This window comes from Anomaloglossus baeobatrachus, chromosome 2, assembly GCF_048569485.1.
Source record: "Anomaloglossus baeobatrachus isolate aAnoBae1 chromosome 2, aAnoBae1.hap1, whole genome shotgun sequence".
Lineage (NCBI taxonomy): Eukaryota > Metazoa > Chordata > Amphibia > Anura > Aromobatidae > Anomaloglossus > Anomaloglossus baeobatrachus.
This window is the reverse complement of record NC_134354.1, coordinates 412489434-412514706: the sequence shown is the minus strand read 5'-3', so window position 1 is coordinate 412514706 and position 25273 is coordinate 412489434. Positions and strand designations below refer to the sequence as shown.

Here is a 25273-nt window from a genome sequence, read left to right as displayed (position 1 = left end):
GCCGTGCCTACCCAGGTCCACCGGGAGTGAGACGCTCCGGAGGCCTGGACCTGCAGTATGGCCGCCCCCGGGTCACAGGGGAGACCTCCGCGGCCGCCTCAGGAGCCTCCCGCGACCGTGGACCACTACAAGCCGGCCACGCCTGCGGCCTAGCGGGAGCAGACGCGCCCGATGCCTCACCGCCGGCCAGCACTGGCCGCCACTGCTCCTCTAACCAGCCCGGAGGTTGGCGCCGGGCTGCCTCCCGCAGCTCCTCCATGAACCTGCGGACCTTCACAAGTAAGCTGCAGATAACTGAACTTTTTTTTTTTTTTTTTTTTTTCTGTGTGCTGTATAAGCTGCTGACAATTTCTTCAGCTGCCACCGCAGCAATGGCTTCTTCCCCCTTGAGCTTCACTATATTATCCCCTACCAGTCCCTGTACCCCCACCCCTTTCTCACCTCACCCTATCCCCCCTAGCCACGTCATGCCGGCCTCCACCTACCCCCTGGGGAGGGGGTGTGGGGTTCCAGCCGGGCACTATACAGCGTGTCGCATGTGAGTGCTGTGTACATGGTGTGAGTGCTGTATATGGTAAGTGAGTGCTGTAAACAGCATGCCGCGTGTGTGAGTGTTGTGTACAGGGTGTGAGTGCTGTGTACGGCATACAGTATGTCCAATGCATGTATACTGTATATGGCCACTGTGTGATCTGTGCAGAATACAATATAACCAGTGTGTCAAGACTGTGTGCAGTATACTCCCATTGTGTGAGCACAATGTGCTGTATACTGCCAGTGTGTCAGAGTTGTGTGCGGTATATAACCAGTGTGTCATGGCTGTGTACAGTATATGTCCAGTGTATCATGGCTGTGTGCAGTATATGGCCAGTGTGTCATGGCTGCGTGCGGTATATTGCCAGTGTGACAGAGCTGTGTGTGGTATACGGCCAGTGTGTCATGGCTGTGTGCAGTATATGGCCAGTGTGTCATGGCTGTGTGCGGTATATGGCCAGTGTAACAGAGCTGTGTGTGGTATATGGCTAGTGTGTCATGGCTATGTGTGGTATATGGTCAGTGTGTCATGGCTGTGTGTGGTATATGGCTAGTCTGTCATGGCTGCGTGCGGTATATGATTAGTGTATCATGGCTGTGTGCGTCATATGGTCAGTGTGTCATGGCTGTGTGCGTTATGCGGTCAGTGTATCATGGCTGTGTGTAGTATACGGTCAGTGTACTAAGGCTGTGTGCATTATATGGTCAGTGTGTCATGGCTGTGTGCAGTATATAGCTAGTGTGCCATGGCTGTGTGCGATATATGATCAGTGTATCATGGCTGTGTGCGGTATATGATCAGTGTATCATGGCTGTGTGCATTATATGGTCAGTGTGTCATGGCTGTGTGCGTTATATGGTCAGTGTGTCATGGCTGTGTGCGTTATACAGTCAGTGTATCATGGCTGTGTGCGTTATATGGTCAGTGTGTCATGGCTGTGTGTAGTATATGGTCAGTGTGTCATGGCTTTGTGCAGTATACAATCAGTGTATCATGGCTGTGTGCGGTATACGGCCAGTGTGTCTGATCAGCTGGGATCTGGCACATGGCACTCTCACCAATTGGCTGTTTTTAAGGGAACCTGTCAGGGGTAAAATACACCCAGGACCATGAGCAGTTCTGGGTGCATATTGCTAATCTCTGCCTAACAGTCCCTGTATACACTAGCATAGATAAAGAGATCTATAGAAAAAGTATTTCTAAAGATCTTATATCGTATGCTAATGAGTGAGGGGACTAGTCCCCTGGGCATTACTTCCCTTGCTAGTCAGTCTCATTAGCATGTTAATACGCCCCGGTGGGCCCCTTTGGTGCTAACATGCTAATGAATACGCAGCATTACAGGATAATCTCACTCACCTCTCCGCTGCCATCGCCGCCTAACGCTGGATTTCGGCTCAGTGTGCATGACCCCAGAGTTTCGGTTATGTGCACTACTTCAGTTTGAAGCCAGGACACGTACACCTGGCTTCATAGTGCACATGACTAAAACTCCGGAGTCATGCACACTGAGCCGAAATCCAGCATCAGGTGGTGATGGCAGCATAGCATACAATAAAACATCTTTAGAAATACTTTTTCTAAAGCTCTCTTTATCTATTCTAGTGTATACAGGGATGGTTAGGCAGGGATTAGCAATAAGCATCCATATTGCACCTGACAAGTTCCCTTTAAATATCGACAACAGCAGCAGACGGCTAGAAGGCTCAATTCCAGATCAGCTCTGTCTTCTGATAGTGGCCACGGCCAGGTACTGTACATCTGTTCCCATGATAATCAATGAGGCAGATATGCAGTACTTGGCATAATTGTGCTCATATGATCCTCCACTCTTGCCCCTGGCATGGGAGAATCCTAAAAGTGTGCAGAGCATGCTTTGTGAGAAGTCAGAAGCCTGCAGTCACCTATAGTGACTGCAGACTTTCATCATAAAAAATTAAAATGAAGCTTTGTAGCCCAATGCTAGCAACGAATAATATACTCACTGTCAGGATTCAGCTCCGCTTGCTGTTTCCAGCAGTCATCACATTGCAGCACCACTCATATGCAAGTCTCATATTTAGTCATGTGACAATTAGCGTCTCTTTCTACTTCTGTTTTTCAGTGAAGATTGAGAAAGTAAAGGCCGCTCAAGCGATCTCGTTGGGGTCACGGAATTTGTGACACACATCCGGCCGCTTTAGCGATGTCGTTGCGTGTGACACCTATGAGTGAATTTGCATCATCGCTAATGCGATCAGACCACAGCGGCAGTGGGGAGGGCCGGAATTTTTCTCTCTCACTCCTCCATTGCCGACTGATGCGAGAATCGCACAGCAGTCGCGTTACACTGCTGTACTGCGAGTGCTGTGCGATTTTTCTCTCGCCCCATAGACTTGTATGGGTGCGAGTGAAACAGGCTTGCATTACACTCACAGCATGATGCAACTGTTTTCTCGGTCCGATTAGGGCTGAGAAAACAATTGCTTATGGGAGCGGGCACATTGGTCCAAGTAGAATGCGATTTTATCGCATTCCACTCTCTCCGTTATTTTTTCTCCTCATGTGTTCTAGGCCTTAGGAAGAGCAGCTCATCTGCACATGACTAAATGTGCAAATCATATATGAATGAGCGGCCACATGACGACAACCCAAACAGGATTCTTGCCCCGGGTGCCAGAAATCCTAGATACACCTCTACACTAGACATGAGCGATCTTGAGTTTTGGTGTTCATACCGAACAGAGACTTAACAAAAAAAACTGAGTTTGGATTCGGAGTTCGAGTGTTTACATATGGAAACCAGTCACGTGAGCATCGGTGTGCTGAGGTATGCTCGGTCCTCAGCCCAGTGTCAGCCATTTGCAGTGTGGCATGCACTGGGGATAAGAACAGCGTGATCAGATGTAGTGTACACAAAGAAAATGGAAAAATTCTGCCCACCCAACCCTGCAGTGATCTGTTTATGGCTGGCTATATGTGAGCGGAGACCTTAGCTGCCTAATTAGTTATTTCCATTGGGGCTCAGGTCATGTCCGGGTCTTTAACTGAACTTTATCTAAAGTCCACTTGAACCCACTGAACCAAACTTCCACGTGTTCGTTCATCTCTACTAGGCACATATTACTTCAGAGCACTTTTTATAAAAACTGGCAAACTAAGCACCATTCTTAATAAATTGGGGCCATAGTGTATTTTGCTTGTTGTTTATGGTGCTATGTGGCTGTGGACTATTAAAAATGCCCTTGAAACATACCACCTACCTAAACAATAATGTAGATCAAGTACATCCCTTTATGGCACCTGCATTGGCAATGACCTTCCTTCCAGTAGAATGTGTCTTGATACTCTGTTCTTAAACAACCAGCTGCCACTGTCTTTGTGCCAGATGCCACTGAATGCCTCCAGAGATCTTGTGGATCCATCAACAAATCAGAGCTGTTTATGCAGCTTATGGGGGTCTTACACAATATTAGACAGATTGTTTTATTGTTATGGAGTGATAGGTGTATACTATGTTACATGTCTTAAATAAAATAGAAAATAATTAGTTACTTACTAGTACAACCTATGCAGGGAATCTTTACTTTAGTATACTGTAGATTGGTAAATAGTTAAATATATAACTGCTCCTATTTTCTAGTGTTTGGATCACTTTAAGAAAAAAAATCCGAGAGAAAATATCTAAAGCACAGAGTATATGTCATGTCAGGAAAAAGCAGATAAGGTGGGCCAAGTGATTTTATATGCAGTCAACTTCTCTGTCTTATTGACGTGCTTGTCGATGCCGTCTGAGCGTTTTTGATGTGATAGTGTCCCTCCAGCGCCGTAGAATCTGATGGCTATAGACGCTACTGGAAGAAGACAGGTTATTGTACACACGTTGCATGAATAAAATGGCTCGTTGCCATTCCTCTCACACCACATAATCCTCTTTCTCATGAAGCACCACGTTTCCTTGTTTAATTCAGTCTTCGAGGCTATAAAGGAGACCGAATTCCAGCAGGGACCATGGCTGTTCGTTTTTGTTTTGTATTTTATTTATATTACTGCATGTAATTTTCCTAGAAGTCCCCAAGACGGGAAAAGACGACGCTTAAGTTGAAAGGGATCAAAGAAAAGGCAGATTCACGCCAGAGCTGACAGCTGTTACTCCAGTCTGACAGGGGAGGAGAGGAGAGAACAAGGCAATGAGACGGGAGGAGGAGATGTATGGAAAGGGCATTTGTAATGAAAGATTCGTCCAGGTGATAAATTATCAGTAGTGGTCTTCTAGTATTCATTTTCTCACCTGAGCTTGTGACAGCGACGTGCATGGAATTGATTCTTCATGCTCCAGAACACAAATAACTAAATGTCTGTTCCTCATTTTCACCCCAATCCCCCAGAGGAGACAGTGGTGGAACGTTAGCATAAACAAGTGCCAGAAGAGCTTGGGCTCAGAGTTGGCACTTGCAGGAAGGACTTGTGAACTTGTTGGCACTTTGCTTTGCAAGCAGAAACAACTTCTCTTGGACCAGCTTCAAGCAGTATTTCCACTTTGGAGGTAGCAAGAAAGTTTTCAGTAATCAACACGAAGTTCTAGTGAGTGTCTTTGCGTTAAAATTCAGAAAAGTACCAGATTTTCTTTAGAATTCTGATCCTTTCTGCTTGACTTCCAGCAATGAATAATTACAATGTGATCCTTGTGACAGCATCGCAATTTATTCTCCGAAATGTTGGCATAACAACAGAGGAAGCCAACATGCTGCATACACCACATTTGATGGTGAACCACATTTTCATTGATGTTTCTCTGCCTTTTGGCTTGTTCTACAACAAATAGAATGACACAGGTTGCTGATTAGAAATTATTACATACGTACTTAGTTATCGTGGGTTGGAAAAAGACATATGTTCTACTAGCCAAACGGAGGCTGGAATAGGAGAGGAAAGATGACAAGAAAATTCATTCTTCATTTAGCTTTTTCTTCTAGGACCGTGAAATTCTCTAATAAGTTATGGGTCAAATTGCCCTTTATAGCCAAAAAACAAAAAAAAAAATCAGAATGGATTATATACATAAAGTCATATTTTACAATATTTAGCCAATTCATCAAGTATTTATCTCCAGAATTCTGTTGTAAAACCATTTGACGTGTTGGAAAAAAACACATTCAAATTGTTTGCATTTTTACGAGTATACTGGTTATCTCTACCAGATTTTTGAAAACTGGGAAGGGTTGAGCTGAAAGAAGACATGGCCTAAAAAATCATCATAATTTGTGCCACCAAAGTGTCATAAGTTACAATGGAAATGTTCTCCAATCCCCAAATGGAGTACATTTCTCATGGTGGCGCATGGTAGCTTAAAATACACCAGATTCATCAAGAAGAAAGTACCTCTTACCGCATTTGATACATACATCCTACTTTAATGCAGGCTTTACCAAGACTAGCATGTTAAAGGAGCTTATATGTTATTTCTTGCGCATAGGCTTACATACAGAATGATGTCTATAAGGATGAGTTTTTTGTGGTAGCAGACTGAATCTTCTTTAGCTGTAGACGGGTTTTGTGCCATTGAACAAATATAGTACTTAATACATTTAAAATTCCTAAATAAATAAATAAATATACACTACAGTTCAAAAATTCGGGGTCACCCGAATTTTGTCTTTTCCATGAAAAATCATATTTTTATTTATCAAATGAGTTGCATAATGAGTAGAAAATATAGTCCAGACATTGATGAGGTTAGAAATAATGATTTTTACTTGAAATAATAATTTTCTCCTTCAAACTTTGCCTTCGTTACAGAATGCACCTTTGCAGCAATTCCAGCTTTGCAGACCTTTGGCATTCTAGCTGCTAATTTGCGGAGGTAATCGGTAGATATTTCACCCCATGCTTTCAGAAACCCCTCCCACAAGTTGGATTGGCTTGATGGGCACTTTTTGCGTACCTTATGGTCAAGCTGCTCCCACAACAGGATTGAGATCTGGTGACTGGGCTGGCCACTCCATTACAAAATACTAAGTTATGTCTTGTATGATGAAAGCTTCATGTGAGTCGCCTGGCCACAGCAGTCACCCCAGGGACACCGCTCCACCTCCAGGGATGCTGCAGGGACTTCTCCTTTGGATCCCCTGCAACAGGTATGTCAGGTTATTTACATCTGAGTCGTGATGCCACTCTCGGTTCGCGGTCAGGGTTATGGGTGACCGCCACTGCAGTTTTAACGAGCGTCTGGGGCTGATGCAATCTGCAGTCAGATGGTGTGGCCTCCCGAGAGTGAGGCTGGCCCCAGGGACTCGGGTGTATGTGTGTAGAACAACAGGTCGCAGAATGATTCAGTCTCAGTACAAAGTGTCTTGCAACTGGTTTTTACTCACTTTCAAATGCTTCAAGTGGCACCCGGGCGATGCTGAAATACACCAAGAGAGAACCAGGTATCCTTCAGGCTGTCATAAGGCTAACCGCCAACTCACCTTCCTAGCATTTCTTGTTTCGGACAATCCCTGACTTAAAGTACCGTGGGATTCATCCAGGGAAGTCGTAACTGTCTTTTCTCCCCTTTCTGGTGCGTTTGCTGGCAGCGTGGACCAAAGAAAATGGCTCCAGGCTCGATCCTCTTTATGGGCCCCCTCGTTGCTGCTGATGCTCAGACTCTGTGTTGGTTGGTGTGGGACTTGTTGTCCACCCCACCGGCAGGTTTAGCAGACCACTAAATGGATGTCTGGCTCTAGGGACCTGTTCGTGCCTAGCCACCAGAAGTCTCCATACACGACCAGCTGGCTTCCTCAGCGTCTTTCTGTCCAACGTCTGGTGACCGTTCTCCCCCGTTAATGGCTACTTTATGGGCAGGGTCTGTCTAGCGTGTCCACTCTCCTGCGTCTCCACTTCAGACTCGGCTTGCTCCTCTCCTACTCCTTCCTGACTGCCACTGCCACCTTAGCTTCCAGCCCCTCCCCAGCACCCCTAGCTGAGATGTGGAGGAACGCCCCCCTCATGGGTCTGCCCAAGGGCCCCCTCTAGTGTGTGGGAGAGACCTGGTTGCTATGAGTGTGTGCGTACACACCCTATTCCAGCCTTTTGGATTACCTGCTTGCACCCACCCAGCATGGGTGCAGTACTCAGTGGCGCCTGACCAGATCAGGGGCACCACACATGCATAATTTTGAGGTGTGCTTTGGGTCATTGTCCTGTTGTAGGATGAAATTGGCTCCAAACAAGCACTGTCCACAGGATATGGCATGGCGTTGCAAACTGAAGTGATAGCCATCGTTATTCAAAATCCCTATTACATTGTACAAATCTCCCACTTTACCAGCACCAAAGCAACCTCAGACCATCACATTACCTCCACCATGCTTGACAGATGGAGTCAGGCACTCTTCCAACATCTTTTCTGTAGTTCGGCATTTCACAAAAGTTCTTCTGTGTGATCCAAACACCTCTTCGATTCGTCTGTCCATAACACTTTTTTCCAATCTTCATCTGTCCAATGTCTTTGTTCTTTCGCCCATATTAATCTTTTCCTTTTACTAGCCAGTCTCAGATATGGCTTTTTCTTTGCCACTCTGCCCTGAAGGCCAGCATCCCGGAGTCACCTGTTCACTGTAAACATTGACACTGGCGTTTTGTGGGTACTATTAAAAAAGCTGCCAGTTGAGGACCTGTGAGGCATTGATTTCTCAAACTAGAGACTCTAATGTACTTGTCTTGTTGGTCAGTTGTGCAGCACGGCCTCCCACTTCTCTTTCTACTCTCGTTAGAGCCTGTTTCTCCTCTCCTCTGAATAGAGTAGTACACACCATTGTAGGAAATCTTCAGTTTCTTGGCAATTTTTTGCATGGGATATCCTTCATTTCTAAGAACAAGAAAAAACTTTTGAGTTTCACATGAAACTTCTCCTTTCCTGGCCTTTTTGGGAGTTTAATGGAACCAACAAATGTAATGCTCCAGATTCTCAATTAGCTCAAAGGAAGGTCAGTTTTACAGCTTCTCTAATCAGCAAAACTTTTTTCAGCTGTGCTAACATACTTACACAAGGGTTTTCAAGGGATTTCTAAACATCCATTAGCCTTCTAACACAGTTAGCAAATACAATGTACCATTAGAACACTGGAGTGGATGTTGTTGGAAATGGGCCTCTATACACCTAAGTAGATTGCATTCAAAACCAGACATGTGCAGCTAGAATAGCCATTTACCACATTACCAATGTATAGAGTGTATTTCTGTTTAATGTTAGCTTCATTGAGAAAAAAAAAGTGCTTTTCTTTCAAAAATAAGGAAATATCTAAGTGACCCTAAACTTTTTAACTGCAGTGTGTATATATATATATATATATATATATATATATATATATATGAGGTTCTCCATGTGACTTTCTGTTTACTTGCCCTCTCTTGCGCTCTTTGCACTTGTAAAAAAGATGCCCTATTAAAGAAACGTGCCATTGGACTATCGGGTGGTAACAAACAATAAAGGATGCCATGAGCTTGGTGGCATGAGCTGTTACACTCTTGGGTTGGATTGCTTTTCAAGATAGTAATTAATAAGAATTATTATGATTACTCTTAGGATGATGACCGCTGGAATTACTACTCCGAGAGACTTCTCACGGAAGGTGTTTTTTTATTTTGCTAATTAATATCTCGGTGCGGTAAGGGCTTTAATTACGAGCACGGAGCCTGACATGGTGTATATTTATTATATTTATTAATACAGAACTTACTTATACTTAAAATGCCTCTTTAAATCATTGAGCATTTAGGAGGAAGAATTGTGGTTTTTAAATTTGCCTTTAGAATATATTTGATAGTTTGATTTCATAATTCACAGGTCATATTGTTCCATCAAAAGAGTAACAACCTAGATTTAGATACCTGTAGGAATATAAATAGTACATAATTAAAGTACAGTTTTCACAGCAAGTACTAGCATACAAGTAAAGATGTGACCTCAGTAGAACATTTCGTTCCTTAGCAGCCCTAAAACAGTAATTAAAGTTTTACTTCTTTTTTTAATACTTGTAAAACTATTTGGGGCACTCTCTAAATGGCAAAACAAACGCAACTTTGGCATAATGGACATACATTTTGTATAAGATTCTATAAGATCATTGTTTTTTGTCGATGTTGGTGCATAGCTGATTATACGTGTTTAGATTCAGTGAATATTTTCATTGGTCTGTTGATGTCTTTTGCAATTATTCTGAAGGCATTGAGATAGGAAAATGTAATTGCAATATGGGTACAGTTCTGCAAACATATTCAGAAGGATAAGTAGTGGTTTAAAGGGAACCTGTCAACGGATTTGGTGACTATAAGCTGCGGCCATCACCAATGAGCTCTTCTATACAGTATTCTGGCTACGCTGTATAACGTAAAAAACACTTTTATAATATTCACTTAGGGGGGCGGTCCAGTCTAATGGGTGTCACTGTTCTCCGATCCGGCGCCTCCACTCTGCGATCTCTGTCCTCCTTCTACCCAATGCAGTGCGGATGATGTGTCTATGTTATCAACACAGGCCAACATTGCGGTTCTGTGCAGGCACACTTTGAACTGCCCTGTACTGTAATGCACAGGTGCGAGGAAAGGTTAAAGATCGTCCATGCATGCGCACTGAAATACTTTGATTTGCCCTGAGCAGGACAAATCAAAGTGCGCCTGCGCAGGACCTCAATGCCGGCTAGTGTGCATGACGTAGATACGTCATGCCCACGGGCCTCAGAAGAAGGAGGATGGTGAGAGAGGAGGAGCAAGAGCAGAGAGAGGAGGCGCCGGCCAAGAGAGCAGCAACATCCATACGACCGGACCACCCCTTAGGTTAGTATTATAAACATGTTTTTTATTTTCTGCACAGTGGCCTGGGCTCTTATATACAGTATTCTAGAATGCTGTATATAAGAGCTCAGTGGTGGTGGCTGCAGCTTATAGGGGCCAAATTTGGTGACACGTTCCCTTTAAGGAGTATACCTACCATTTGTGTATACTGTCTTTCTCTGATTGGAGAGGATCTAACATCGGTGATACCTGCTCTTACTACAAATGAAGGGAACACCAATATACCCCCCAGTAGCATGTATACAGCTTTCCCCATGCAGCGATCCCCCTGGCTATGTGCCATGTAGAGAGTGTAAACTCCAGTTACCAAAATAATAGTGCTGTGTGGTAGTTGAGCATGCCACCGGGAAGAGACAAACTTTGATGGAGTTGTAAGAGTTTGGAAAGAGAAGTAACACCCCCCCTGAAGACCTTATTGCATTGATATGTTACTTTCCTGCATTTTCCGTATTTCGATATTTGGTGCAATTGTTTCAATGCGTGATTAACACCCTTCTATGCGCTTGTGTTGGAAATGCTAAAGTAACAGTCCAGACGCAAAATACAGAAAAGTTGACTGTTAGACAGCCCTGCAGAGGGGAGGAGTCTTTGGGAGTAAGAAAACTGTTTCTTCCTGGATAGCAGTTAGTAATGAAGTGAAGAGAGTGAAGACAGTCACTGGGAGTGTGACTGACAAGGCCACATACTGTGTGTGAGTGGTAGGAGGAGATTTTATGAGATAGCAAGCCATGTAACCATACTGGATAAAGTGGTAGTCTGCATCCTAATATGCCCAGAACATTATGGATCTTGAGAAGTGGAACATTCAGAAGAAGAGCTCAACTATAGTGGGTATGGCTAGGTTTCCAAAGAGCTATTTCAGTGGGTTGTGGGTAACCCTAAGACAGCACATGCAAAGTGGGACTGAGGAAGCAACATGTATTTGCTAGGCCGGGCCACGGGTACCACACGGAAGTGGGCTGTGGTCAGTGAAGATGACCGATAATGTGAATGTGACAGATAAAAAGAAATAAGGTATGCCAAATTACTAAAATATTGTTGCCAACAAGTGATGTGCCACAACATGAAACCAATGTATATACGCCTTTATGTCAAACACAAGATGATATGAAAACCAAGCTTTGTACCTGCTACCTCCTTTATATACAGTATGGTATATCAGTTTCAGCAGTAAAGTTGAATATATTTCATAAAATAGAATGAATTCTTTCTTGCTATTGCTTTAGATCTGGGGTTCCTGTGTCATCTGATGGTAGGCGGCCATAGGGGGAAATATCTAAAGGGAATAACATCACATGCCCAGTGGAACTAGTGCCTATGGATGTAACCGAACACCGCAGCCTGTGCAAACCATACAAACTCTAGTACTAAATTACAGCTTCTAGCCCTCCATTCTTATGGTCTGTCGGAGCTCAGATACACCGGAAATGTCATAATTTTTTGTCATAGTAATACGTCTTTAAGAAAAAAAGGGAATGGATTTGAGGAATAAAGGTTGACTACTGTTGGATGCAAGGGCTCTATACTTGTCAAATGATAAGTAACCCCTCAACAACCATGATCTGATTGTGTGGAGAATAGAAGGAGTCTTTTAAACTTATTTTACCCATCCATACTATTGCCTCTTCCTGAATATATAATGCTTTTTACAGTTACATTTCTTTGTCTCTCGAATCTCTAAGGAGCAGTGGATGTCATAAAAGAGGGTCTTCATTTCACTATATTTTTACAATTGCAATAATTGGAGTGTTGCATTAAAATATATTTTAAGATGGATAATCAGTTCACCTCATGTGACTACAGTTATAAAAAGTAACCTGGATGAGTTGGAACACACAGGAATAATAAGACTAAGTATCTACATCCTATTATTTGTCGCCGAGCCTGGTCTGATTGTAGAGGAGAAAGTTGATTAAGGTGAACACCGGATATAATTGTAAAACTAGGCATCATGTATAATAAATTCTGAAAAAGCTTTAATAGATAGATATGGTATCAGGTCTACATATGTTAGTGTATGCCTCCCAAGCATCACATTTATTTGCAGGATTCTCCTGCAAAATGAGTTGGTGTGGATATATTTGTATGAAAGTCGGCATTACCGGGCTGTTTTTTGGACATTCCCTGGTAGATCTGGGTGGGACTTAATTGACTTATGTATATGCAATTGTTTGTGTGTATACTTTGTAATTTACTTTATTTCAAAATATTGCACCATTTAGAATTACCTTTTGATGCTTTGGAAAATTTTAGTAAGTAGTTTCACAGTCAGGATTTTGTCCTGTTCTTGCCTGAACCTACTTAATATGTGACCCCCTTTTCGTTCCTGATAAGCATTAGGCTATTTTTTGCCCATGCTTTTCTTCTCAAAGATTTTAAAAGATTTTTATGAAGTTAGTGAAGTTGACCGAAATCTATTGATGCTACTGGTCATGTGTGGTAACTGTTTATCCACATGACCAGCTTTTCACAGATGCCTATGGACTCCATTAGAACCTATAGATGTCTATGAGAAGCCAAACTTGCACAAATCATGACAGATCATTGTAATGCCAAAAGTGGAGAGACATCGCCAATTTAGCTGCTCTATGTCAACAGAGCAGCTCTTCTGCTTCCAGGCTTCTCTGTCGATGGGACATGACTGTCAACATCATACTGATTGACAGCTGTCTCCCCGCAGTTGGCAGCAGGGACCTGGATATCAATCAGCATGACGTCAGCAATAATGCCCCATCAATAGATCTGTCAATGTGACATCAGTGGAAGCCTCTAACTTGTTGGCAGGAGTGGTCAATGACCATTCTGTACCTACAGGAATTAGCACCTGGAACAGCAGGCAGGCAGTAAACAACTATCTGCCTGTTAGTTCTTAGGCCCATAGTAAAAATTTTAAATAGTGCTGTATAACCCCTTTTGTCTTGCAAGGAAACAGTTGTTTGACCTGAAAAAGTTCATGGCCACTAAGATCGGCTGCACAGTTTTGCAAAATTACATACAGTAAGTGTGCAGGAAAACAGTGGGAAGAGCACAGTAGCACAGGGTTGCTTCTGAATAAAGTTGGTGCATGACCTACTGTGTGTGAATATCATAAACTGACAAGCATCTCCAAGAATAAGACAAGTGGGAACAGGTGTAAGCCAAGACAACTAGTCAATATAACAAAAAATATACAGCTGCTCTCTGAAATGCTATAATATGTAAACACTGGATATATGAAATTAGAATTGCATTACTGCTATAGAAATTATTATAAATTAGATACTTAACTCACAAATTGGCCAATTTATGAGAGCCCAACAGCCATCGACAAGGCGTAACACTTTGTTAGGACCCTAATATTATATGACTCTGCACAGGCTGAAAACCTGCAATATTCAGCCAGGGGTGCGCTTGTCCATCTGCACAGTGTTTCAAAACATGGGTAAGCTTTGTTAACCCCTTACTGTTTAATGTCACCTAATGGTATTATGGCACTTTGATATATATGGCCTTGTCACTTGACTTTTTACATGTTAAATCCCTAAATGGGTGTGAGTAGTTACATTTTAAGTGTGCCACTATTGTCAAACATCTGAGGGTTAATCTTGTTTAACTTATGTGGTTGCCCATTTTTTGATTCACTCTCTGATGGTGTTCTCTGAAGCTCTTACTTTGCACCTGTTTCTGTATATGGTTGATTTTACTGCTCTTTTATAGAGTTGAGCGATGTTAGAGTCGAACGGTTCGTCAATTTCAAATTCGAGTGATTTTGGTCAGTGTTCGAGTCGTTCGACGAACTCGAACGATTTGCTTCAAGTTCGGCCGTTCGAGTTACCGTTCGATAAGGGCTCGATCACCAAAAACATAATACAGCTACGTGTGCAGGGAGCCATCGCTGGCAGCCTGCGGTAAGCTGGTAACCAGGATAAATATCGGGTATCCAGGCAAAGCGCTTTGCTTAGTAACCCGATGTGTACCCTGGCTACGTGTGCAAAAATCCCCAGAAGCCACACAGAAGCACTTCCGTATGACTTTCGTCGGATGCCACTGCAGTCTGTGTCCCACTCCAGCCCCAGCCCCAGACCCGCGGCTACCCGCTCAGCAGTGTTCGCAGCTGCCCGCACTGTAGTTTGTCCGCAGCTGCCCACACTGCAGTGTCAGCAGCCGCGGGGATGACCAGCGCTGCCGTCAGGAGATTAGTAAAGTTCATTACCTGCGGTGATGAAGTCCTGCCCTCCTGACGTCAGCGCTGTCACTGTCTTCCATGGCCGCCGCTTGTCACATCTCCTCTCACTACCGACCTGAGACTGTGACTAGCGGTGACGACACGGGCTGCTCGCCATACTTGGTTTGTGAAGGCGACGGTCATTGAACTCAGTGACAGCGCTGCTGTCAGGCATGCAGCGATCACCGCAGGTAATGTACCTCGCTAACCTCCTGACAGCAGCACTCGTCATGCCCTGCAGTGACCTGGGCTGACCTATTGATGTTAGCTCAGGTCACTGCACTGCTCTCCCAGCCAATATGGAACATTCTGTTCTTCATTGACTGGGATATTGACTATGGTATGGATCGTCGTGGGACCCTCTTGGATTACACCAGACCTGGTTTTATTTTTCATTCTAATAAATTGTGTGGAAAGAGGGAATGTTTTGGGGAGTGTTTTTTCAAATAAAAATGTGTTTGTCGTCTTTTTTTTATTACTGACTGGGTTGGTGATGTCGGGTATCTGATAGACGCCTGACATCACGAACCCCAGGGCTTGATGCCAGGTGACATTACACATCTGGTATTAACCCCATATATTACCTCGTTTGCCACCGCACCAGGGCAATGGGATGAGCTGGGGTGAAGCACCAGGATTGGCGCATCTAAAGGATGCGCCACTTCTGGGACGGCTGCGGCCTGCTACTTTTAGGCTGGGGAGAGTCCAAACCATGGACCTCCCTAGTCTGAATATCAGACCCCAGCTGTCCGCTTTACCTTGGCTAGTGATCCAATTTTGGGGGACCCCCACGTGTTTTTTTTTAATTATTTATTTAATTTAAAATAACAGTGTGGGGTGCCCTCAGTTTTGGATTACCAGCCAAGGTGAAGCTGCCAGCTGTGGTCTGCAGGCTGCAGCCGTCTGCTTTACCCTAGCTGGCTATCAAAAATAGGGGGAACCCCACGTCATTTTTTTTTTTAAAGTTATTTTTTTTGGCTAAATACAAGCCTAAGCACCCCTTAGTGCCACATGAAAGGCACCAAAGGGTGCAAAATTACAAAATGCAGGAGAGTGGGACATTATGTGTCTTTCTGCCATTATAATGACAGAAAAGACTGATATGAAGTGTACAAGCACAAGAAAATAACCAGAGCGCTCTACGCTGTGAAAAAAAGTAGAAAATGGCACTGGAGTGAACATGTGACCGCCTCATGTAGGTTGAAGCTATGAATCCTGGGTAAATGTATGTATTCTCCCTCCTTCGGTTTTTTTGCGGTACGCAAAAAAAAAAAAACGGAAGGCACACGGATGACAAACGGATGACATATGGACCGTATACGGAACGGAAACGGATGCCACATGGATGCATCCGTGAAAAAAATGGACTGTTTTTTGCGGACCGGATAATTATAAAATAATTATAAAAAAAGAGCCTGGGGTGACCTCCACCTTGGATCACCAACCACGGTAAAGCTGCCAGCTGTGGTTTTCAGGCTACAGCCGTCTGCTTTACCCTAGCTGGCTCTCAAAAATGGGGGGGCCCAACGTCATTTTTTTTTTTTAACTATTGTTTTAAATAAAAAAAATTAATGGGCTTCCCTGTATTTTTACTGCCAGCCAAGGTAACGCCAGGCAGATGGGGGTGGCAACCCGTAGCTGTCTGCTTTATCTGCGCTGAGAATCAAAAATACCGCGGAGCGCTCGTCATTTTTTTTAATGATTTATTTTTACAGTACTGTGATGTCAGGCAATCAAAATACAGGAAAGGCCATTTTTTTTTTAGTTATTTAAATAAATAATTAAAAAAAAAAAAATGTGGGCTCCCGCTGCATTTTTTTTGTATTGCTAGCTAAGGGTAATCCAAGCAGCTACTGGCTGCTAACCCCCACTGCTTGGTGTTACATTCACTGGCAATGGAAAATCCAGGGAAGCATTTTTTATTCTTTTTGCCAAAGACTAAAAAAAAAAAAAAAAATGACGTGGGCTTTGCCATATTTTTGTAAGCTAGTCAGGTACAGCAGGCAGGTATGGCTGCCCCAAGCCCCCGATGCCTATTTGTACCCGGCTGGGAACTAAAAATATAGAGAAGCCCATTTTTTAATTATTTCATGAATTTAATGAGATAATAAAAAAAAAAAACGGCATGGGCTTCTACAACTAGGCAGCTGGGGATTGGAATCCGCAGCACAGGTTAGCCCGAGTTTTTTGGGCCCCTCTGCTGTGAATTGCAGTCCGCAGCCGCCCCAGAAAATGGCGCTTTCATAGAAGCGCCATCATCTGGCGCTGTATCCAACTCTTCCAGCTGCCCTGAAGCCGGGTGGCTCGCTGGGTAATAATGGGTTAATACTAACTTTGTTTTACTAGCTAGTATTAAGCCAGAGATTCTTAATGTCAGGCAATTTTGACCCGGCCATTAAGAAACTCCAATAAAGGGTTAAAAAAAAACACCACATAGAGAAAATATACTTTAATAGAAATAAATACACAGACACATTAGAGACTCCATGTTTATTACTCCCTGTCACCCCTCCACGATCCTGCTCTTCTGTCTTCTTTCTCTTTCAACCCATGCAGCTCTGCCACATCAGACAGCACTGCATGGGAGGAAGACGCTGCTGCTCCCGTGCAGTCTAATCACTCAGTGAGTGAGCAGAGGCTGCGGGCTGTAAGTGGTGACGTCACCACTGACAGGTGGGTTACTATAGCAATGGTGTTCTCCGTAATTCACCGGCTGTGGCACCCAATCCTTGCATGTGGGCTGACTCTATAAAGAGCGCCGACATGCATGGATGAGGAGTCAGCCATGTGCCAGAGCATCTCGCCGGTACACGGAGATGCTGAAAGGAGCGCGTGCCGGAGAGATGCACTGACAGGACCTAGCATGACGTCTAGCCATGTGACCAGTCTGTAGCCAATAGACACGTAACTGGTCACATGCTATTTTGACATCATGGAAGGTCCTATCATCAGTGCTGGTTACCGGGAGGGTGCAGCAATGATCGGAAGAGAAAGCGGCGGGAGACAGAGTGCAGGACGCGTTGCGGGGACCTGTAAGTGAATGGCAATGTTTATTAACTGTATGTGTATATGTATAATGTGTTTTTATGTGTTTGTGTTTGCCTGCCATTGTTTTCAATGGGGTTCGAAGGTGTTCGACGAACGTTCGTCGAGCGTTCGCCGAACTGAGCCGCTGTTCGACGAACCAAACCGAACTCGAACACTAGGGGGGGTGGCTCATCTCTACTCTTTTATATTCCCTCTTGTAATTTATATGACAAATTCTAAATAAAGATTTTATATTTTTTTCACTAAGAGGATGTTTTTGGACTACTTTATTCGCATTCAATGGGTCTTTATTCTCCCCTATTCTCTTGTTTTCATATTCTATGTCTCGGAGTGGCCCACACGTACTGAATATGTATGATCGTGAATATGTGTATCCTGTCTTGTCTTTTAAATTTTCAGCCAGTGTAGAGGCATATAAGGTTAGGGTCCCAACATAGGGGTACGCCTTGTCGATGGTTTTTGGCTCTTATGAATTGGCTAATTTGTGTGCTTTGTATCTAATTTTGTAAGATAGTTTGTATAGCAGTAATTCAATTCCAATTTCATATATTCAATCTTTACATATTATAGCATTTCAGAGAGCAGCTGTATTTTTTGGTTCTACTGTGTGTGAACAATGCCTATAGAAAGACTTTACTAAGATCATTACATTTCATAGGTATACCAGTTTTAATTGCTTTTTACTTTTTAAAAAAAATCACATTTTAGAGATAGTTATTTCAGTAAACATACATTGAATTATCCAACACCCGTATTAGCTATAAGAAATTGTAACGGCCAATCTTAATGCATTAACTACAAGAATATCTCAAACATTACTTAGAATTTTTTGCTCTTTTCTTTGCTGAAATGCTGTAATTTAGACATCTCTATATATTTTTTTGCCTAAACTGCTAATTTTTAATAAAGAAAGAAATGTGAAAATAGTTGTTTTTATCATCTGAAAAAGGTTACAAAGTAATTGTAAGGATTTGGAAAACATGAAAGCTGTTATCTCTAAATGAAGGGGACTTGTAACTGTGGGAATATTCCCAGGAGTGGCCAGCAACTTACTGCAGTGACAACTCATTAAGTAATTCACAAAACATCCAAGAAAGTGCATGACTCTAGCTTCTGCATTCACACAGGCACCATTATAAGAGAGCGACAGCAAAAGATCAATGGTGCTGGCCGGTACAAAACAAATGCAGTGTTTCTCAGTAGCATCATCTCATGATTCTGGTAAATTCATGGGATGTTGATGCTTTGGTTCCTCCGGACCTCAACAGAATGATATTATTAAGAAAACCTCAAGTACAACTTTATTTGGCTGGAGAGTTGAAGATTTGGGTATGCAGTAAAGCGGGCTTTACATGCTGCGACATCGCTAGCAGTGTCGCGATAGCGATAGCACCCGACCACATCGGTGGGTCATTATGGGGTGATCACTTTGCCATAGTGAACAATATCGATACGGCAGTGTCACATGCAATTACCTGTTCACTGACGTCGCTGTGGCTGCCGAACAATCTCTCCTTTAAGGGGGAGGTTCGTTCAGCATCACAGCGGTGTCACTAAGCGGCCGCCCAATAGAAGCAGAGGGGCGGAGATGAGCGGCCAGAACATCCAGCCCATCTCCTTCATTCCTCATTGCCGGTGGCCGCGGGTACGATGTTGTTCCTCATTCCTGCAGTGTCACACATAGCGATGTGTGCTGCCGCAGGAACGACAAGCAACCTGCGTTCCAAACGAAGAACAATTTTTTAAAAATGAACGACGTGTACACGACGAACGATTTGACACCTTTTTGCGATCGTTACTGATCGCAAAAAGGTGTCACACACAACGACATCGCTAACGAGGCCGGATGTGCGTCACCAACACCGTGACCCCGACGATATCTCGTTAGCGATATCGTTGTGTGTAAATGGGTCTTAAGACAATCATCTAAAACTACAAAAAGTTATAGTTATGATGTAACACAATTGAAATGGCAGTACCCCCCGGGATCAGTAATTATATCCTATGCTATGGTTAATTTACTATAGGGGATAACGTACTATTTTAGGATTAACCCTTTAACCCCTTCACCCCAAGGCAATTTTTCATTTTTCATTTTCATTTTTTTCTTCCGAGAGCCATAACCTTTTTTATTTTTATGTCAATATTGCCCTGTGAGGTCTTGATTTTTGCGTGCCTATTAGCCACAGCTTGTTCTTTTATTGTTGTCTGCACAATTTAATAAACTTTGTTATATTTTTGCTATTCCTGTGAGTAGAGTGCTTTTTACCTACCTCTTTCTTCTCTTTTTGCCATATGTCATGGTAGGTTATGCACCCTCACTTTCTTTATTATTATCATATTTTTCTATATTAACTTGATATAGCTGTGCAACTCAATTCCTTCTCTTCTATTATTAGCCACAGATGACTCCTGATCAGATCAGCAAACATGTGTGGAGTTTACCGCGGGCTCACCGCCTAAGCCTGCGGTAACCAGAGGGAGGCGACAAAGGACATACTGGTATGTCCTTTGTCATAAAGGGGTTAAAAGGCAGAGGATCAACACAAGTAATATATAGCTAACTTGGCAATATATAGAGAACTTGCCTTTTAACATAACTGTTTGAAAGTGAATCTGTCAGCAGGTTTTTGCTATGTAATATGAAAGCAGCATAATGTAGGAGCAGAGACCCTGATTACAGTGATGTGTCACTTACTGGGTTGTTTTGCTGTTTTAATACAATCTTTGTTTTATTAGCAGGAAATTATCACTACAGGGCAACTGATTTAGTGCCTTCTAGTCTAACCACATTGCCAGCGCTGGTTAGCAGCTCTCTCACACTATACAATGTACACAGAAAGCTGTGGTGTGGGCGGGGTTACATACAGCTCAACAACTGACCTCTACTAGATCTGCAGCAGAGAAAAATGTGGCTCTCATAACTTCTGCACCAAATATACAAAATTATACATCGTTGGAATCAGGGTCTCAGTCCCTACCCTATTGCTTTAGGTGAAAAAAAAACCATCGTTTTACAATATCAGCAAAGTGAATGAGATTTCTGATGTCTCAATCACTTATTCTTTCCTTGCCGATTGAGGCAGTCTTAAATCTATAGCATGACAATAATTTCTGCAATTTTACAGCATTTTTCAACCATTCAATAGAATGGGAAAAACGGGATGGCAACATGTTACTCAGACTTTTTCCTGCCAACACTAAAGTACTCACAGACTATTTTTGTGCTGAAAATTCTGAACTTGTGCGCAAACACTATAGCTACATTATGAAGGGGATGTTTTCTCACCCAAAAAGATCCCTAGAAAGATTATGGGTAATCAAATGACTGGTCATCCAGTTAAGGGGGCTTTACACGCTGTGACATCGCTAATGCGGAGTCGTTGGGGTCACGGAATTTGTGACGCACATCCGGCCGCATTAGCGATGTTGCTGCGTGTGACACCGATGAGCGATTTTGCATCGTTGCAAAAACGTGCAAAATCGCTCATCGGTGACATGGGGGTCCATTCTCGATTATCGTTACTGCAGCAGTAACGATGTAGTTCGTCGTTCCTGCGGCAGCACACATCGCTATGTGTGATGCCGCGGGAATGAGGAAGCTCTCCTTACCTGCCTCCCGGCCGCTATGAGGAAGGAAGGAGGTGGGCGGGATGTTACGTCCCGCTCATCTCTGCCCCTCCGCTTCTATTGGCGGCCGCTCAGTGACGTCGCTGTGACGCCGGACGGACCGCCCCCTTAGAAAGGAAGCGGATCGCCGGTCACAGGGACGTCGCCGGGCAGGTAAGTACGTGTGACGGGTCTGCGCGATGTTGTGCGGCACGGGCAGCGATTTGCCCGCGTCGCGCAACAGATGGGGGCGGGTACCCACACTAGCGATATCGGGACCGATATCGCAGTGTGTAAAGTAGCCTTTAATACATAAAACAGGCACAACAAAGGGTGATGTTGGTCCTTGTTAGAGGGAGTCTAGAGGAAGGGTACCTCCATCTTTGATCTGTCACATACCCTAAGGCAGGCTTTATATGTTTCGACATCGCTACCGATATATCGTCGGGGTCACATCGTTAGTGACGCACATCCGGCACCGGTAGCGACATCGCAATGTGTAAATCCTAGGTGCGACGATGAACGAGCGCAAAAGCATAAAAAATCACTGATCTGTGTCACGTTCATTTCCATAATGTCGTTACTGCTGCAGATACAATGTTGTTTGTTGTTCCTGCGGCAGCACACATCGCTGTGTGTGAAACCGCAGGAACGACAAACATCTCCTTACCTGCGTCCACGGGCAGTGCGGAAGGAAGGAGGTGGGCGGGATGTTACGTTCTGCTCATCTCTGCCCCTCCGCTTCTATTGGCCGGCCGTTTAGTGATGTCGCGGTGACGTTGCTGTGACGCCGAACGCACCTCCCCCTTGAAGGAAGGATTGTTCGGCGGTCACAGCGACATCGCCGACCAGGTAAGTGCATGTGAAGCTGCCATAGCAATAATGTTCGCTACGGCAGCGAGCACCAAATATCGCATGTACAAAGGGGGCGGGTGCTATCGCGCTTGACATCGCTAGCAATTGCTAGCGATGTCGCAGCGTGTAAAGCCCACCTTAGAGACACAAAATGATCCCAAAAATAAGACAAAACCTTTAAGTAACTCTTATTTCCTGTTGAAGGTGAAAAGATATTGTGGATGAATAATTTTGCGATGTGTTACAGTTGACCTCCATCATCCTGATTTATTTGTGCTACGCTACTGATACGTTGTCTCCATTACAGTATGTATGTACAAGGAGGTATTGGTAAAAAGTTGGCCTTGAATATTTCTAGCTGACAAAAGTAAATCCTGTTGCTATGGAAACAGGTACTAACTTTGACAATTTTGCACGTGTTAAGTTTTAGCAGAGAATGTTATGTCAGATTGATACTGAGATTAAGAAAAATTAACCATGTCAGGTAAACATTTGCACTTAAGAAAAATTTGCAAAAGGCATCTTTGTGCGTCTACCGACAAGTCTCGTATTGCCCCACAATCACGCCATAAAAATCGCTTTGAAATTGTCGATCATCCACCACATTGTCCTGATTTGGTCCCTTCTGTTTATTATCACTTTATGAAATTAAGAATCTCATTCAAAGAATGAATATTTATGACATCAAAATGGTAATTGATGCTGTGGAGTCGTAATTTGCAGAATAGAATATCATTTTTTTTTTTAAAGGATTAGAATGACTTCTTGATCGATTCATTAAATGCGCAGAATTAAAAGGTTATTATGTTGTATAAAATAGTTGTCACAGATGAGTCACGGGTGACAGACAGTCATGTGGTTTGTGGACATAGAAGGTCACAGTGTTTGGCTGCACAGAATTCTCCCTGACTTTCCATTGTTCCTGCTGTCAGTATTCATTGGTATAAGTAGCTTTCCTGCTAGATTTATCTCTCTTCCTTTTGGACCCAGCAGAAGATTGACTTCCACCCAGCTGTTGATCATCAGTATTCCCTTGCTGTTTATATACCCCTTCCTTCCTTTGGACTGGTGCTAGTGATATTTGTCAGTTCTTTTAAGCTGAGGTTGCAAGCAGGTAGCTTGTACTCCTTTCTGGTATTATTGCTGAAACCTCTGCTGAACTTCTACGTGAGTTATCTAATGAGAAGTAGTTCATGGTTTTCCCCCATGTGTCCTCCTTGTGTCTTCTATAGTTGTTTAGTGGAGTTGATGAAGAGCTCATCCCACCTATTCCCTATTTAGGGCCCAGCACTAGGGATACCTAGGGTCAGCACATAGGTACCCCTATTTGGAGTGGTAAGGGACCCCAGGGACCAGCAGTAGGTTCAGTCAGGGGTCACCATCTTCCCTTTCCCTAGACACAGGGTTTCCCTTCCCTTTCACCATGCGCTTGGTACTTCCCCCTTTAGGGTGGCCTATCACACTCCCTAGCCGAGCTAAATTCACATAGTCCCTCCACAACTTCTCAGAACATAACTCCCCTTCAAACTCCACCGCACCCAAAAGCATCTCAAAGTTTTGGCTGACTGGTGCAGGCAGCCTTTATTTATCCCTCATTTCTTTGAGGTGGCTGGATTGTCATTGTAAATAAGCACTTGTACTTTGTCCCCCCCTCACCTCATTGTAGATTGTAAGCTCTCATGAGCAGGGTTGTCTTCTTTTTTCTCTAATTATTGTATTTTCTATAGCTGTTATTTGTTTGTATATGAACCTCTGAATTGTAAAGTGCTGCGGAATATGTTGGTGCTATAGAAATAAAGATTTTTTTTTATTATTATTATTATTATAAAGCTTACATTGTTAAAACTGTGTGAATGTCACCTCTCTAAATTTATGTCTGTCTTTGCTTTTTAGGGCCCATGTCATAGGATGAACACTGCTTGTCCCCTCTTACTATCTGTGATATCGTCTCTTGTCTTGTGCTCTTGGGGGTCTCACCCCACACCGAGCACATGCTCGGCTTTGGCCTCTGGAGTTCTCTACGGAGCCTTTTCTCTTAAGGACCTATTTCCTGTTTTCTCCCCTGGCTGCTCCTGGACCTTGGAAAATCCAGACCCAACAAAATACACATTGTACCTGAAGTTCACACACGAGGAGCAAGTGTGCTCTCATTTATCCCCCATGGTGCAACCTTTGGATCATTATCTTCCCAACCATACTTGCAACCGCCCTGAGGAAGGTGCAGACGAGGCTCGTGAACTTTGCGTTTCTGGATCACCATTTACATTCTCTCACTTTGATAAAAACTTTCTTCGGATCTGCTTGTCAGAACAACCCCTATCCATACAGTTACTCCCTGATTCTATCCTGAGTTTCCGCTTTGTGGAGGTTCTTTTAGTAAACCATGATAACTCTAGCCAGTTTGCCTGTGGTGTATTGTGCCGATGGTTCGAGGAATGCTTGCGAGCTCGAGACTGGGGTGTACGTTGTGGATTAACACAGACCGGTTGCACTTGTCCTGAAACTGCAGCCCGTGGACGAAACGACTCAGCCTCTAATTCTATTGTTCCTGTAGGACATAATAGTGACTGCTGCGTTACACAACTACTCCCTGGAAGCAACAACGAAGCATATCCCCGCCCAATACCTTACGGTATGTTGATTTAAGTTTATTTGTCAGGCATGAAATAATGTTGTTAGTAATTCAGTGTTAATATTCATAATAGTAAATCTAACTATATAATGAAAGTATAGCAATTGCCATATTGACTGTTACTCAGCCTAGCCAACTTGGAGAGTTTTTAACAAGAGAAAGTATTACTCAATGACTTTCATGGAAAAGTGAACGCTGAATTAGTTAACTTTTATCCCATTATTACAAATAATAATAGGCCCATGAATGAGTTCATATAAACAAGTGAATCCTCAAGTCAGTCAATTCAGCAAATTCCAGGCATAACTGCAGATCTGTATTCTAGTCTGCATTGCGGGGGGTTGCAGAAGCTTTGTCGTATTAAAGGGAACTTGTCATCAGGAAATTAGACCCTTCACTAAAGGTGTAAAGGCCCTTTAATGCTTACTATAGCCATATCTTGCTTATATCATTTTGCTTCAAAATTGAAGAGAAATTCAGCCTTGAAGTTTTAATCGCAAAAGCATGGGTAGGACACTGCACATTTTAGCTCTCCTGCATCTCCCGCTATTTCCCACCACTAACCTGCCTCCTG

At 43.4% G+C, this 25273-nt stretch overlaps 1 protein-coding gene across 4 annotated transcripts in view; it reads left to right on the top strand.

Annotated features, from left to right (window-relative positions):
• ADGRB2 (adhesion G protein-coupled receptor B2) overlaps positions 1-25273 on the top strand; it is a 673616-nt gene that overhangs the window by 315795 nt on the left and 332548 nt on the right. For all 4 annotated transcript variants that reach the window (XM_075336137.1, XM_075336136.1, XM_075336138.1 and 1 more), the window contains exon 2: positions 23961-24699. In XM_075336137.1, coding sequence (XP_075192252.1) covers positions 23976-24699 — 724 coding nt within the window. In that variant the 5' untranslated portion in view covers positions 23961-23975. The remainder of the gene's footprint in view (positions 1-23960; positions 24700-25273) is intronic.